General features: G+C 45.2%; 1 protein-coding gene and 1 long non-coding RNA gene across 19 annotated transcripts in view; one reads left to right on the forward strand and one right to left on the reverse strand.

Annotated features, from left to right (window-relative positions):
- Positions 1 to 508: 508 nt before the first annotated feature.
- On the reverse strand, positions 509 to 3921 carry Gm36236. The gene is made up of 2 exons (XR_381341.3): positions 3683 to 3921; positions 509 to 3437 (listed from the first exon to the last, which is right to left on the reverse strand). It is a non-coding gene; the product is annotated as a predicted gene, 36236 (long non-coding RNA).
- Kidins220 (kinase D-interacting substrate 220) overlaps positions 3227 to 14367 on the forward strand; it is an 88250-nt gene continuing 77109 nt past the window's right edge. For 8 of the 18 annotated variants that reach the window (XM_006515252.4, XM_006515253.4, XM_006515255.4 and 5 more), the window contains exons 1-2: positions 3234 to 3386; positions 10561 to 10701. In XM_006515252.4, coding sequence (XP_006515315.1) covers positions 10594 to 10701 — 108 coding nt within the window. In that variant the 5' untranslated portion in view covers positions 3234 to 3386; positions 10561 to 10593. Of the gene's footprint in view, positions 3412 to 10560; positions 10702 to 14367 lie in introns of all 18 variants that reach the window. The other 10 variants (XM_006515259.3, XM_006515260.4, XM_017315243.2 and 7 more) reach the window with 6 other exon arrangements.

Genomic DNA, 14367 nt, shown 5'->3' on the forward strand with positions numbered 1-14367 from the left:
CAATACCACTCTTCGTTTCAACATTGTTTAGAGTATGAGTTGACCAATGAAGTTTATGCTTCATATCTCGATTAAGAAGCCAGAGAATCCTAAGTGGTAATAGAAAAGAAGCTGACACTTCAAATTTTTATGTGTTTGCCAAATTCTTGGTAACGAATACATATTCATCTTATTTGCTTCTTAAAAATACTTAACTTTCTAACTCCTCTGGGCTGGGGGAATGGGGTGCCATAAGAGAGAAGGAGTCAGATGCCCTGTAACTGAATTTATAGGCAGCTATTAGGCCACCAATGTGGGTGCTGGAACCAAACTCAGATTCTCTGCAAGAGCAGGTGCTATGAGCTATCTCTCCAGCTGTCCATATTTACTTTAAATCATAGAAGAGTAACACTGTAGCTGAGGCCGGCCTTAAATTGACAGCAATCCTCCTGCCTCAGTCTCCCCTATGCAGTGGAATTATAAGTATGATCTATCATACCAGCCAAGAAAGAACCATTTTAGAGCAACATAGTGTATAAAACATGTTGAGATTTCTGTGGAAAATATGCTAGACAATGAAACTGAAGCCACAGAGAAAGATTAGACCGTTGAAGTCATCAGGCCAGGTGCTGATGCTATGGAAAAAGGACCCGAGGGCGATCAAATTACAGCCTTGTTGGAGAGAGTGGCAAGGAGTGGAAAGATAATGCCTATTTTTCCTTCTCCATAAAAACACATGACAAGAAGGTAAGCCAGACTCTCAAAGCCGCTGATTCAGAGTCTTGGGTTGTTGAGTGATTCCAGAATCAACCCCACTGGGTGTGTCTCTTGGAAAGATCTAGGCAGGCTACATGAACCAGAGAAAGACCAGAGAGCAAGGGAAGAGGCATGTCTTTGAGACAAAACTGAGGAGGAAACCTTAGTTCTGCAGTAGTTCGATTGCAAGACTGGGTATGAGGGTCCATAGCGTGGAAGGGACCAGGGGCTGGCAAATCCTTGTTATCAAAATGAAACTTTCCCCTGAATCAGAGTAACCGTTCAGAGGCAGGAGGTAGAGGATAGAAACGTGTAGATTAACCCTGCTTCACCTAGGACTGCCCTGCAAACACTGCCTTCTTATCTCTCCCAATCCCCACAACATTTTGAATGCTTCTAAAAATCACTTTTATAAAATGTTATCTAGTCATTCTTAAATAATTAAAAAATTTATTTTATGGAAGGAATGCCTTATCCCTATAATTAAAAGGAAAAGGTCTGAGAGTTTTACCCCAATTCCTGTTCAGACCTGTCTGGTCCATGGCAGGGCAGGGGCTGGCTTTATAATTGTTGGAATGTGTTCCCAGCCTCCCTTGCCTCTCCTCACTGAGCCCACTCTGCATCCTGGTACCCTAACCTGCAGTTCCTAACCACAGTGCTTTCCAGATCAGCCCTAGGGAAGAATGGTGTGCTCCCTGAATGTCTGCAGGGATTTGGTTTCAATGATGGGAAGAAAGGTAGGTCGCCGAGCTGGGCTTGTGTCTGAGACCAAAGGCAATCAGTGGGATGTGCTTGCCCCTCATTCTGGTTTCCCCGCTGGAGGCAGAGAGCTCTGTGTAGGAAAGCATGAGCCTGGTCCTGTCTAAAGCCAGCTTCCTGGCTTGTGGAAGTCATCCCATTAATCTACTTGTCCCTCTGCACAAGTTAAAGGTACATGAAGGAGGGTCTGGGAGACTTGCATGAGAAATGAGTTGGAAGGCTAGGGCCAGGAACCTTCAGCCAATCTTTCTCAAATGTGAGCTGAGCCCCTGGGGGTAGCCCCCAAGGGCACAGGAACTACATTTCTGCAGCTATTTCTCTTCAGTGAGATCTTTTCAGTGACCTCTCTCACCCCTTGATAACATTCTCCCTCCCCTTCCCTCCCTTCTCTCCTTCCTTCCTCTTCTTCATCTTCTTCTTCTTCCTCCTCCTCTTGAGACAGGGTTTCACTATGCAGCCAGCCTCTAACTCACAGAGATTCCCCCTGCCTCTGCTTCTGAGTGCTGAGGGCAAAGGTGTGTACCACGAAGCCCAGTGTGTCTATTAGCAGAAAATACTGGCCAGTTTGCCCTGGCAGGGTTTGAAGGGGAAGGCAGGCAGAACAGGGCAAGGTCTGTGAGGGCACGCCTTCCAAGAGCCTCACTCCCAGGTGCTGTGGGGAACGGGCTCCACGGATGGGGGGGGCAGTACTGAAGAGTTTAACTGAGAAGTGCTTAGTGTCCTGACAGATAAGAAGAGTTCTGGGTAGGGAGAGGAGTTGAGAGAGTCGGCAGCCCATGGGGGAGTAAAAGGTTTAAAATAGATCTGAGTGATTAACACAGGAACTGCTTAGACAGTATGGGGTGATATGTGAGATAACTTTCCACTTCCTGTGGGGGTCCCACTCACTTCCGGAGATGGATCAGGAGGGAGCCTATAATATCGGCCATATTGGGGATGAGACTGACCGTGGGCAGAACTCTGGAACTCTGAATTAATTAAGGTAGGTGGAACCTGGGAAGGAGTACCATGCCTGGAAGAAGACTAGGAAATGGGTGTCAGGAGGCCCTTTGAAGGGAATATTGCCAGGATGGGGTTGCTGATGGTGGTCAGGGATCAGTTAATAGCATTTGGTGATACTTCTGCAGAGGTGGGAAGAGCAAAGTCTGGAAGGGCCTTGGGGGGTTGGGGCGGGGGGTCCTCAGCTGGAAGGAGGCAGTATGGACGTCTGCGGAGGCAGTGCATTCTTCCGATGATGGAGAAGGCAGATTTCGGACTTCTGGACCCTGGAAGGAGGAACTAAGCGACTTTCATTTGCAAAGTGGGCAATGGCTTCCAAAGTTGTAATTGTTGTTTATTTCTCTGAATTATTGCTTATAATGCCAGGTACGGGTTATAAATTAACTTTCAAAAGCGCGAATGACAGGGAAAAATATTGCCTGGGGCACCTGTGAAAAATACACTAATTTAGCTGGGTCAGCTGGGAGGTGGAGGCAGGAGGATCGGGAGCGTAAAGGTCATTCTTGGCTACATAGCAAGTTTGAAGCCTGCTTGGGCGACTTTGACTCTGTATCAAAACCAACCCAACCCAACCCAACCTAACCCAACCCAAACCATCTGAAGCCAAACCAGGCAAAGAAGCAATGTTTCCATTCCTTTAAAATAGAGGGAAGGGCGTCCAAGCCACTTCAGCACCTGCAACTCCTCCCACACTGCCCCCTCCAGGAGGCGTGGCCACAAGGAGCACCGCCCACCACACGACCACGTGACCTGTCAGTTCCTGACTCCTAGGAAGATGGCCGCCGGGCGTGGTGCGGGCATAGCTGTGTGCTCTTGGCGTCTTGTCCTCTGACAAGGTCTGCGGCGCTGTTCTGCAGAGCTGAGGGCGCCGTCTTCGGCCAGGCCGTGACACGGTCAGTGCGGAGGCGGAGAGGTCGGGTGAGGCAGAGCGACAGTGTCCGAGGCTGGGGGAGGGGGGAGGGGAAAGGGAGACGAGTCTGTCGGTGGCACCGGAGAGGGGGAGGGGGCCGGGATCGGAGGCTGGGTGCGGGGCGTCCGGGCGTCGGGCGAGGTCGGTGCAGCCAAGCGCGGAAGGCAGGCGCTCCGGTGCGGCGTTCTCCCGTGGGCACTGACTCCAGGCCCAGGCCGCTTTCCTTGTTGTCACACCCATCACTTAGTGAGTCCCGCAGCCGGTGCCCCTGAGCCTTACCTTCTTGGTTGCTTTGCTTTCCAGGGAGGAGAAGTTGTTTTCTTCTGTGCTAAATTGCCGAACCCACTGCCCCCATTGTCCTGTGCAGGCTTTTAAACGCCTTGCAAGATGCCCGCAAGCCCCCGAATAGAACGCGTCCATGTTTGCTTTGTGGGGATTTGTATACATTTTTTTTCCCTAGGTTGTCTTCACGTTTAAACCATTTTAGACCATTTTCTCATTAATAACTGTTTGTGGAGCTCTCTGCCCCCTAGAGGTGCTTGCTAAAAATGCACCGGTTTTGCTTTTCAGAGCTTCCCATTTCTTGGTGTGGGGTGTGGCTGAGGAAAAACCTCTTGGAGGTGATTCTGATGGGTTAGTCCCCCGCTCTCTTTTTGACGCTACGAAAAAACAAAGCGTCTACAGTAAAAGGAAAAGACACATAATCTATTTTTAAGGGCAGTTGGGTGTCTGGTTCAGAGCCAAGACTGGAAATGCTGTGGCAAGGTGCGTTCTTTGTTCTCAAGCTTTACAACGACAGTCAGTCAACTTGATCAGACCGACTTGGGGGTCCTTGTTAAAAATTTGTTTCTGAGCTTCACCACAGGCCTGCAAAAATGGGACTATTTGGGTCAGGAGACAAATAATTGCACACCAGTTTGAGAATCCTTTTAAACACTCTGAGAATGGTTTCCAGATTTATCTTTGGCATCTCGTTTCCATAAATTCTTTTCTCTTTTTCATTTTTTTCTACCTTCCCTCCTTCCCTCCCTCCCTCCCTCCCTCCCTCCCTCCTTTTTCTCCTCCTCCTTCATCCCCCTCTTCTCCTTTTTTTCCTCTCCCTCCCTGGTCTTCTTAATATGTAGCCCTGGTCTGCTTGGAACTGATAGAGATCAGCCTGCTTCTGCCTCCCAGGCCCCTGTGCCACTACATCATTCTCTAGTTATCAGCTCTTTAAGGGTATCCCCACAGCCCCAATCAATTCTAAGGTGGCTGGTTGGAAGGGGCACACATATGTAACGAAATGCCTGCTGCCTTCTTTCCTAGACTTTCCCATTTCCTCCCACCTCTCCTCTTTTCTTTCCCTTCCATCCCTGCACGCATGGGTGCTCTTTCTCTGGTGTTCATGACAACAACACTAACATTGTTTTTCTTTCCCAGTCACATGGTCGTTTATTATTTTCCTTATCTCTGGATATTTTGTTCTGTCCAAAATTCAAACTTTGGGAATTCTATTTGGTTAAACGTAATGTCTTGCATTTCTTTTCCACTTTAATTGCCTGATTCCTTTCCTGTAGGCTGTCTGTTTTGGTCCCTAACTTGTGCCTAGAGTTCTGATTCTTTTTTTTTTTTTTTAAGTCTATATTGTGTATGCATGCACTGCTAAATTATATTTTTCTATATATGATCCCGTGTGAGCCTGCCATCCCCTTTTCCAGCTTTTGTTGAAGAATGTCAGTTTTATTTTTCTTCACTGAATTCCTGAATGTTTGGAAGGCACAAGCAGAAACCTTGGGGAAAGGAGGCTTCTGGGGTTGAGGAGAGGTCAGAATCCTGGGTAGCTTGATGACCTGTGTCTCAGGGGCCACACTGAGGCCGCACTGACGAAGAGACTTTCTCTGTTCATAGCTGTAAGCTCACTCTCTGATGATTGTGGTTTTACTTACACAGCATCAATCGTGGCCTGGACAGTTGTGTTTTTAAAGATGCATTTATTGCATTTACATGAGTACACTGTCACTCTCTTCAGACACACCAGGAGAGGACACCAGATACCATTACAATAGTTGTGAGCCACCATGTGGTTGCTGGGAATTGAACTCAGGACCTCTGGAAGAGCAGCCAGTTAGTGTTCTTAACCACCGAGCCATCTCTCCAGCCCTGACCTGGACAGTTTTAATTCCAATTCTGGACTGGCCCAGCTTATCTTTTGAGTGTCACATGTACAGATTGTTGTTATAGCCTTGTGTGCGGCTTATGGTAGAGAGTATGCTGTTGAGGGTGAAGGGCCCTCTCTGTGGACAAAGACACCCAAAAGAGGCTTCCTTATGTGTCTATGTCGTTACTGAACTTGACCATTCCCTCATGAGATCCTTCTTGTTCTAGGCCTGTAATGGGTTCTGAAGACATAACCGTGGAGACAGACTGTAAGCTTAAAGAGACACATATCTAAGCCATTGTGGACGTTGAAGCCATAGCTGTCACTTGTATGCAGGATATGTTTTGGATTATTGGGAGTATAAATGCTGGCATTCCAGGTTGATGAACATGGGCAAACTCATGATTCTACCAACACTGGGTTGGTTCTACCTTATGGTACTACCAGGCACTTCTCCAGCTGTTAGAAACTGAGTGGTGAACAGAGCCCTGATTCTTACTGAACTCTTTGGTGGAGTAGGGAAAGCAGGCTAAATAAGTAACTGGTACGTGGAGTCATGCTAAACACTATCCTGAAGAAAGCTAGTTATGGAATGGTGGTAGTAGTGGGAAGCAAGAGCTGTTTTATATGTAGAGGCTGGGGATGCTCTGGTCAGGTAACGTTTGTATGGAAACACAAGATGGCTTGAATAAAGTGAAGTGGAGACTGGTAGGAGATGAACCTAGGAGAAGGAGCAGTTTAAGCAAAACTAGAGCTAGGAGTGCCATGCCATGCAAGAATATGACACTGGCTTTTATTTTTTTATTATTTTCTTTAAATACATTTCAAATGCTATCTGGAAAGTTCCCTATACCCTCCCCCTGCCCTGCTCCCCTACCTACCCACTCCCACTTCTTGGCCCTGGTGTTCCCTTGTATTGGGGCATATAGAGTTTCCAAGACCAAGGGGCCTCTCTTACCAATGATGGCCGACTAGGCCATCTTCTGATACATATGCAGCTAGAGACACGAGCTCTGGGGGTACTGGTTAGTTCACACTGTTGTTCCACCTATAGGGTTGCAGACCCCTTTAGCTCCTTGGGTACTTTCTCTAGCTCCTCCATCGGGGGCCCTGTGTTCCATCCAATAGCTGACTATGAGCACCCACTTCTGTGTTTGCCAGGCACTGGCATAGCCTCACAAGAGACAGCTATATCAGGGTCCTTTCAGCAAAAAAAAAAAAAAAAAAAAAAAAAAAAAAAAAATTCCACCAGAGAACTCCTAAACCTGATAAACAGCTTCAGTGAAGTAGCTGGATATAAAATTAACTCAAACAAGTCAATGGCCTTTCTCTACACAAAGGATAAACAGGCTGAGAAAGAAATTAGGGAAACAACACCCTTCACAATAGTCACAAATAATATAAAATACCTTGGCATGACTCTAAGGAAGTGAAAGATCTGTATGATAAGAACTTCAAGTCTCTGAAGAAAGTAATCAAAGAAGATCTCAAAAGATGGATCTCCCATGCTCATGGATTGGCAGGATTAATATAGTAAAAGTGGCTATCTTGCCAAAAGCAATCTACAGATTCAATGCAATCCCCATCAAAATTCCAACTCAATTCTTCAACGAATTAGAAAGAGCAATCTGCAAATGATAGCAAAAACTCTTCTCAATGATAAAAGAACCTCTGGTGGAATCACCATGCCTGACCTAAAGCTGTACACAGAGCAATTGTGATAAAAACTGCATGGTACTGGTATAGCGACAGACAGGTAGACCAATGGAATAGAATTGAAGACCCAGAAATGAACCCATACACCTATGGTCACTTGATCTTTGACAAGGGAGCTAAAACCATCCAGTGGAAAAAAGACAGCATTTTCAACAAATGGTGCTGGCACAACTGGCAGTTATCATGTAGAAGAATGTGAATTGATCCATTCCTATCTCCTTGTACTAAGGTCAAGTTTAAGTGGATCAAGGAACTCCACATAAAACCAGAGACAGTGAAACTTATAGAGGAGAAAGTGGGGGAAAAGCCTGGAAGATATGGGCACAGGGGAAAATTCCTGAACAGAACAGCAGTGGCTCCTGTTAGCATTTTGAGTAGTTGTAATGCTGCTTATGTGGTTTTTAGACCCCTCCTTTCATATAGCACAAGCATTTTCAGTCAGTACAGTTTTTTTTTAAACATTTGATGACAGTCTATCAATCCCCTGTGCGTATTTGTCCCCAGTTTGTCCTATGTTTAAAATATGTATGCCTGAGTTTGTGTATACCATTTGCATGTAGGTACGCTGGGAAGCAGGCTCCCCTGGAACTAGAGTTGTAAGTGAAAGCGAGCAGGGAATTGGACCCAGGTCCTCTGAAGAGCAGTAAGTGCTCTTCCTCCTCCTCAGACTGTGCTCTTGTGGATCTTTGTCCACGGTTTTCCTGCTGCTAGAATTGCTTCCTGGGTGGGAAAGTATTGGATCACCTAACTTTTTTAAAAATAAAGCACATTGGTATAATTAATCTATATGTTATAGAATGTACCTTTGGGCTATGGTTTTGAATTTTGACAGGTCCATGTGATTATGTAACACCAGCACAGTCAAGAGAGGGAATATCCACTAACTCTCCAATTCTGCATTCCTATGCAGTGTCTCATCTTTTTTCTTATACCCTAGCAAATCCCTAATGTGTTCCTGTTTGGTCTGTGTGGTTCTTGTTCCAGGAGATTATATTTGCATGGACTCATATAGTGTAATAATAATATCTGCCTCTTGGTCCCCAAGGTAGAGGTACTTCCTGCATATAAAGCATGACCCCTATCAAGGACCCCAGAATTCTTAGCTCCTCACAGCATCAACTCAGTTAAGTCCTGTAAGCTCCGCAAATTCTAATGCCGTCTTCTAAATCCAGCATGATGGGGGCAGTGCTACAGTCAACCCAGCCCATGTGGGAGCCTGTGGGAGCCAGTCAGCCAGGCTGCAGGCACGTGTCTGTAATCACGTCACTGGGAGCCGAGGCAGGAGGATCTAGTTTGAGGCTAGCCTAAAAGATGTTTTAAGATCCTGTTTCAAAACCACACAAACAAACAAAACCTAAACCAATTCAACAAAACAGACAGGCAGACAGGCAGGCAGGCAGACAAAAGGACAAGTTACCTGTTCCAGAGTAGGTTAGAAGGAGCAACTTAATTCTCTTAGCAGAGGTAAAGTTTTTTATTTTGATGAACCCTGCTCTATCAGATTTCTCCTTTTTAATAGACTGTGCTTTCACTTTTGTGTCAAAGCAGTTTTCTTACCCAGAGGTTACAGAGACATTGTGCTTTCTTCAGCAGTTTTGTGCTTTGGGTGTTATATTTCGGTTAGTTTTCAGTTAGAACTTGTATAGTAGGCAAAGTAAGGGCTGAAGGTTTTGCATTTAGATGTCCCGTGAGCAGACTACTTAAACAGTTTTAGAATATACTTATTTATCCTCTGACAATTTAATGTACATATACAGTATATCTTGTATTGTACACCTACCCCACCCCCTCCACTTCCTCCAGATGCCCTCCAAAGTTCTGCTTTTCCTAACTTATCCTAGTTTTGGTAGTGCTCCTCGAGCAAACAGGACACCTTTCTAGTGGTGGAGGCTGGTAGAGAGCTAGGTGGTCAAGGGGTGGGAGCAGGGTTACTGTAGGGCAGCTGAGCTTACTACTTTCATACTTCCATGGTGGTTGGAATTGCTCACTGCATGACCTGCAAGAAGGAGGGACCGACTGTGTGGGTATGTCTGACAAAGAAATTTAGCAGATAAGCTGAGCGTAGATGCCTGGGTGGGATAGTACATGGTCATATAGTGAAGGGTCTGAGGGAGCTGTAGGACGTGGGCTCGTAGGTGAGGAAAACATTTGATGTTTCCCTCTTCTGAGAAACCATTGGCGGGCTCTAAGGGAGAGGCTTCAGCCCACTTCATAAGGTTCCAGTCCACATTTAAGCGACATCAGTGTCAGCCGCCTGCATGCTGGTCAAAGATGCAAACTCAGGGACCCCCACCCACACCTACTAAGTCGAGGCTCCGAGAGGAGGGCCCAGGGATCGGTGCTTTAAGCCCTACCGGTGATTCTGATGCATGCATGCCTAAAGGTTCTTTTCTATTTTTGATTGATAAATATTAATTTTATATACTTATATGCTATGGTCTAGTGTTTCCATGTGTGCATGCGTTATGGAATGATCAACTCAGGCTAATTAACTTGTTCATCACCTCATACCCTTATAATTTCTTTGATGTGAGGACATTTAAAATCGACCCCGTTGGCTACTTAAAAAATATGATATATTATTAATAAATCAAAGATACAGACTACAGAACCTTTTGCCCTGGTCTGACTAAAACTTTGTACTGTTGGACTATTATCCCGTTTTCTGTCCATCCTCACACTCTTGCAGTATCTCCTAGCTCATGTAGAAGCTTACTGTGGATGCATCATAGTCACAGAGGGCCAGAGAGGCTGAGTGGAAGTAGGGAAACTAGTTAGGAAACTGTGAGATACATCAGGCTGGCTTGTACTGGGCTGGTAGTCATGGAGGCAGCGAGCAATAGATATGAGAGCTGTAGGGCTTGCTATATTCCATTAGGCTATATATTGAATTCAGTATCAGGTGAGGAGGGCTAGGTCACAGGTCATTCTAAGCCCTGGGCCCTAAGCTGGCCGATCCAGGATCTGGAGCCACGTGACGTGAGGTGGGGTAAGCAATGGGCACAGCACCACCTCCCTTGTGCTTGGGGTAACGGCGATGAAGCTTGGGGTGCATCTGGCTTGGGGTTTGGATGAAATAAGTCTGATATGCACTGTGAGTCAGGGAAAGGATATCTTGCCTGCATTTTGACAGTTGGGATGTTGGGATTTTCTAAAATATCTCTACCATTGGAGGTGTGTCTGAACATATGTAAGGGTAAAACTGAAGTATATTTGATAACAACTTAGTTTTTGTTGTTGTTGTTGTTAACAACTTAGTTTATTTCTAACCAGAATGTACGTTTTATCTGACTTGTTTTTACAGGTGAATTAAAGTCGGCTATAGATTTCTGTGAAAATGTCGGTTCTTATATCACAGAGTGTGATAAATTATGTGGAAGAAGAGAATATTCCTGCTCTGAAAGCCCTTCTTGAGAAGTGCAAAGATGTAGATGAGAGGAACGAGGTAAGGCTGAGACTAAACTCTTCACGGGTGTGCAGACTGCTCTCTGCACACGGTGCTGTGCTCTGGGTGAAGGTGGGAGAGACAGGCGGTTTCCCATGTTGCAGTGGACGGACTCATGATGTGATTTCCTGTGGAAAGTATTCCACTCTGTGTTTTGAAAGCTCTTTTATTTATTTTTTATTTTTTATTTTTTGGTTTTACGAGACAGAGTTTCTCTGTGTAGTCCTGGCTGTCCTGGGACTCGCTCTGTAGACCAGGCTGGCCTCGAACTCAGAAATCCGCCTGTCTCTGCCTCCCAAGTGCTGGGATTAAAGGCATGCACCACCACGCCTAGCTTCTTTTATTTTTTTAAAAAGATTTATTTATTTTATTATATGTAAGTACACTGTAGCTGTCTCCAGACATACCAGAAGAGGGCATCAGATCTCATTACAGATGGTTGTGAGCCACCACGTGGTTGCTGGGATTTGAGCTCAGGACCTTCAAAGAGCCATCTCTCCAACCCCCTTGAAAGCTCTTTTTAGCTCGTATGAGTTATTGACTGTTGAATTTAGGCTTGTTGACTTTTCCTGTGATGGGATAGTAAGTAATCAGGAGGGTTGACTCCCGAAAGCCAGAACACCTCTAGGAGGCTTTGCAGAGTATCTAGACCTCCCCTGTCTTCCAGGCAGACAGGATTCAATCTTTTTTCACTGAAGTCTCAAATCTGCCTGACTTGCTCATTCCACTCACCTTTGGATTTTACATGATGCATGTTTTAGAGAATATTATATAAGTTATGTTCCTGTTAAATAATTAGTAAATGTTAGCTTACCTTCAATATTTCTGTTAAGTGGTATGAGCAAAAACAATGCTTGTATTTCATCAGATGTAGTGTGATGGCTGAAAACTACTTGTTAGGACATTTTAGAAATAATCAACTTTGACAGTTAAAGGCAGGACAGCAAGCTTAGCTCCTCAGCTCAGCTGGGGACACCCTCCCTGGGATCCGCACCGCCTCTGCTGAGGAGGCAGCCTGAGTTGTAAGGTTCTTGAGCTCCTGGGTCTCAGGATATGCTTCCCCTAGGACACTGTCCCACCTCAAACCTGTGTGGTTCCCAGGTGTCTTGAGTCTCAGGGTACCCTTCCATCCAAGCAGAAACACTTACAGATACTCCATTGGAAAAAACTGGTTTTCCCTTTGCCAAGCTGGTCCCAACTGATGGTGACTTCTTAGTTAGATGTAGAAGCTGTGTCTACTTTGACCTCTTAGTTCTGGGACCCCATCTGGCTTGAACCTGTCTAGGTCTTGTGAATGCTGCTACAGTTTCTGTGAGTTCATCTTCACATTGCTTTTTAGGATGGTCAGTTAACAAATTTAATGCTCAAATATAGACTTTTCCACTTGAAAAATCTGTTCATGTGTGGTACCTCAGTCTCTACTGAGTGATGTGGCCACACGTATAATTTAATGTCATCACTGTAAGAGGCCAGTGTTTATGTGATTTACTTTCTATGCCAGTATTTATGCTTAACTCTTTACTTGATTATCCTTTTTAAAATTTTTTTTACATTTACATTTTAAATGCTATCCCTATACCCTCCCCCCACCCTGCTCCCCTACCCACTCACTCCCACTTCTTGGCCCTGGTGTTCCCCTTTACTGGGGCATATAAAGTTTGCAAGACCAAGGGGCCTTTCTTTCCAATGATGGCCGACTAGGCCATCTTCTGATACATATGCAGCTAGAGACATGAGCTCTGGGGGTACTGGTTAGTTCATATTGTTGTTCCACCTATAGGGTTGCAGACACCTTCAGCTCCTTGGGTACTTTCTCTAGCTCCTCCATTGGGGGCCCTGTGTTCCATCCTATAAATGACTGTGAGCATTCACTTCTGTATTTGCCAGGCACTGGCATAGCCTCACCCGAGACAGCTATATCAGGGTCCTTTCAGCAAAATCTTGCTGGCATATGCAATAGTGTCTGCATTTGGTGGCTGATTATGGGATAGACCCCCGGGTGAGGCAGTATCTGGATGGTCCATCCTTTCGTTTCAGCTCCAAACTTTGTCTCTGTAACTCCTTCCATGGGTGTTTTGTTCCCTCTTCTAGGGAAGAATGAAGTATCCACACTTTGGTCTTCCTTTTTCTTGATTTTCTTGTGTTTTGCAAATTGTATCTTGGGTATTCTAAGTTTCTGGGCTAATATCCACTTATCAGTGAGTGCGTATTAAGTGACTTCTTTTGTGATTGGGTTATCTCACTCAGGATGATACCCTCCAGATACATCCATACTTGATTATCCTTATAATAGCATTTGTTAAAGCTTGCCAATTATAATTATTCGCTTGTTTGGCTGTTGTTTCTAATAGATTTTTTAATTCTTTGATATTTTTGTCCACTTCTTCATTTAGTCAACAAATATTTGAGTATCTGGGTGGCACTGGCCCTCCTTCCATCTTAATACTAAGTACAAAGACATTGTCGGCATGTGTTCTACCCTTACGGAATTTTAGGAACCACATATAACAATCAACTGGGAGAGGCTGGAGACATGGTTAAGGTCACTGCCTCTTGCAGAGGACTCAGGTTCAATTCCCAGCTCACACTTGTTGACTCACAACTGTCTGAGACTCTCTTCTCAGGGAATCTGATGCACTTTTTGGGCCTTCATGGGCACTGCAGACACATGATAAAAAATGTAAGCAAATACCCATACACATACAGCTAAAAAATACTTTAAAAATCAGCTTCTAATCCTACAAATATAAATCAAATTACAAATGATACTGTCAATGAGGGTTAAATACATAAAAATGAGGAGGGAAGGTCCGTGAGGCCTGGTGGGGATGGTAGAGGTGAGGGGAGAGGTGGACCTGCCCTTGTTTGTCTTTGAAGCACTGGTAAAGATTCAAGTTGTTGTCTCAGAGATTAGAGGAAAACACTGAGGGTTTGAAGCACAGGGATGTCAGCTTGGCATAAAAAACAGTCAGTTTGATCCCTAGAACACAGTAAAAATGCCAGGCGTGGGCTCTCAAAATGACTTGGCAGGTCTAGGCAGCTGTCATCAAGCCTGATAACCTAAGTGCAATCGCAGGGCCCCACGTGGCGGAGGGAGAGAACAACTCTCAAAAGCTATGCTCTAGTCACCACTCAGACAAAATAATAAACATTAGTTTTGAAAAACGCAGAGTACTTTGGCACATGCACAGTGTTGGGAAGACCAAGAAAGAAGGATTCTTAGGATTCACTGATCAGGTTGTCTAGCCTGATAGGTGAGCTCCAGGCCAGTGAGAGACCCTGCCTCAAGGGCGGTGGATGGTGCTCCTGAGAATGACATGACACCTGAGATCTCTCACACACACACATATGCGCACGCACACGCACACGCACACATACACACAGTAAAACCACGTGGGCTAGAGAGTTGGCTCAGCAGATAAGAGCATTGGTTGTTCTTCCAGAGGACTCAGGTTCAATTTCTGGCACACACATGGTAGCTTACTTGTAATTTCAATTTCAGAGCTTCTGGTGATTCATGCCATTTTCTAGCCTCCATGGGCACTGGGCACACATGTGGTACATAGATGTGCACATAGGTAAAACACCCACTATGCATAAGATAAATAATTTAAAAAGTAAAGTCACAGACATCCTCCCACACACATCAACACACAGGAGGGAGAT

The sequence above is a fragment of the Mus musculus genome, chromosome 12 (genome assembly GCF_000001635.26).
Source record: "Mus musculus strain C57BL/6J chromosome 12, GRCm38.p6 C57BL/6J".
Taxonomy (NCBI): domain Eukaryota; kingdom Metazoa; phylum Chordata; class Mammalia; order Rodentia; family Muridae; genus Mus; species Mus musculus.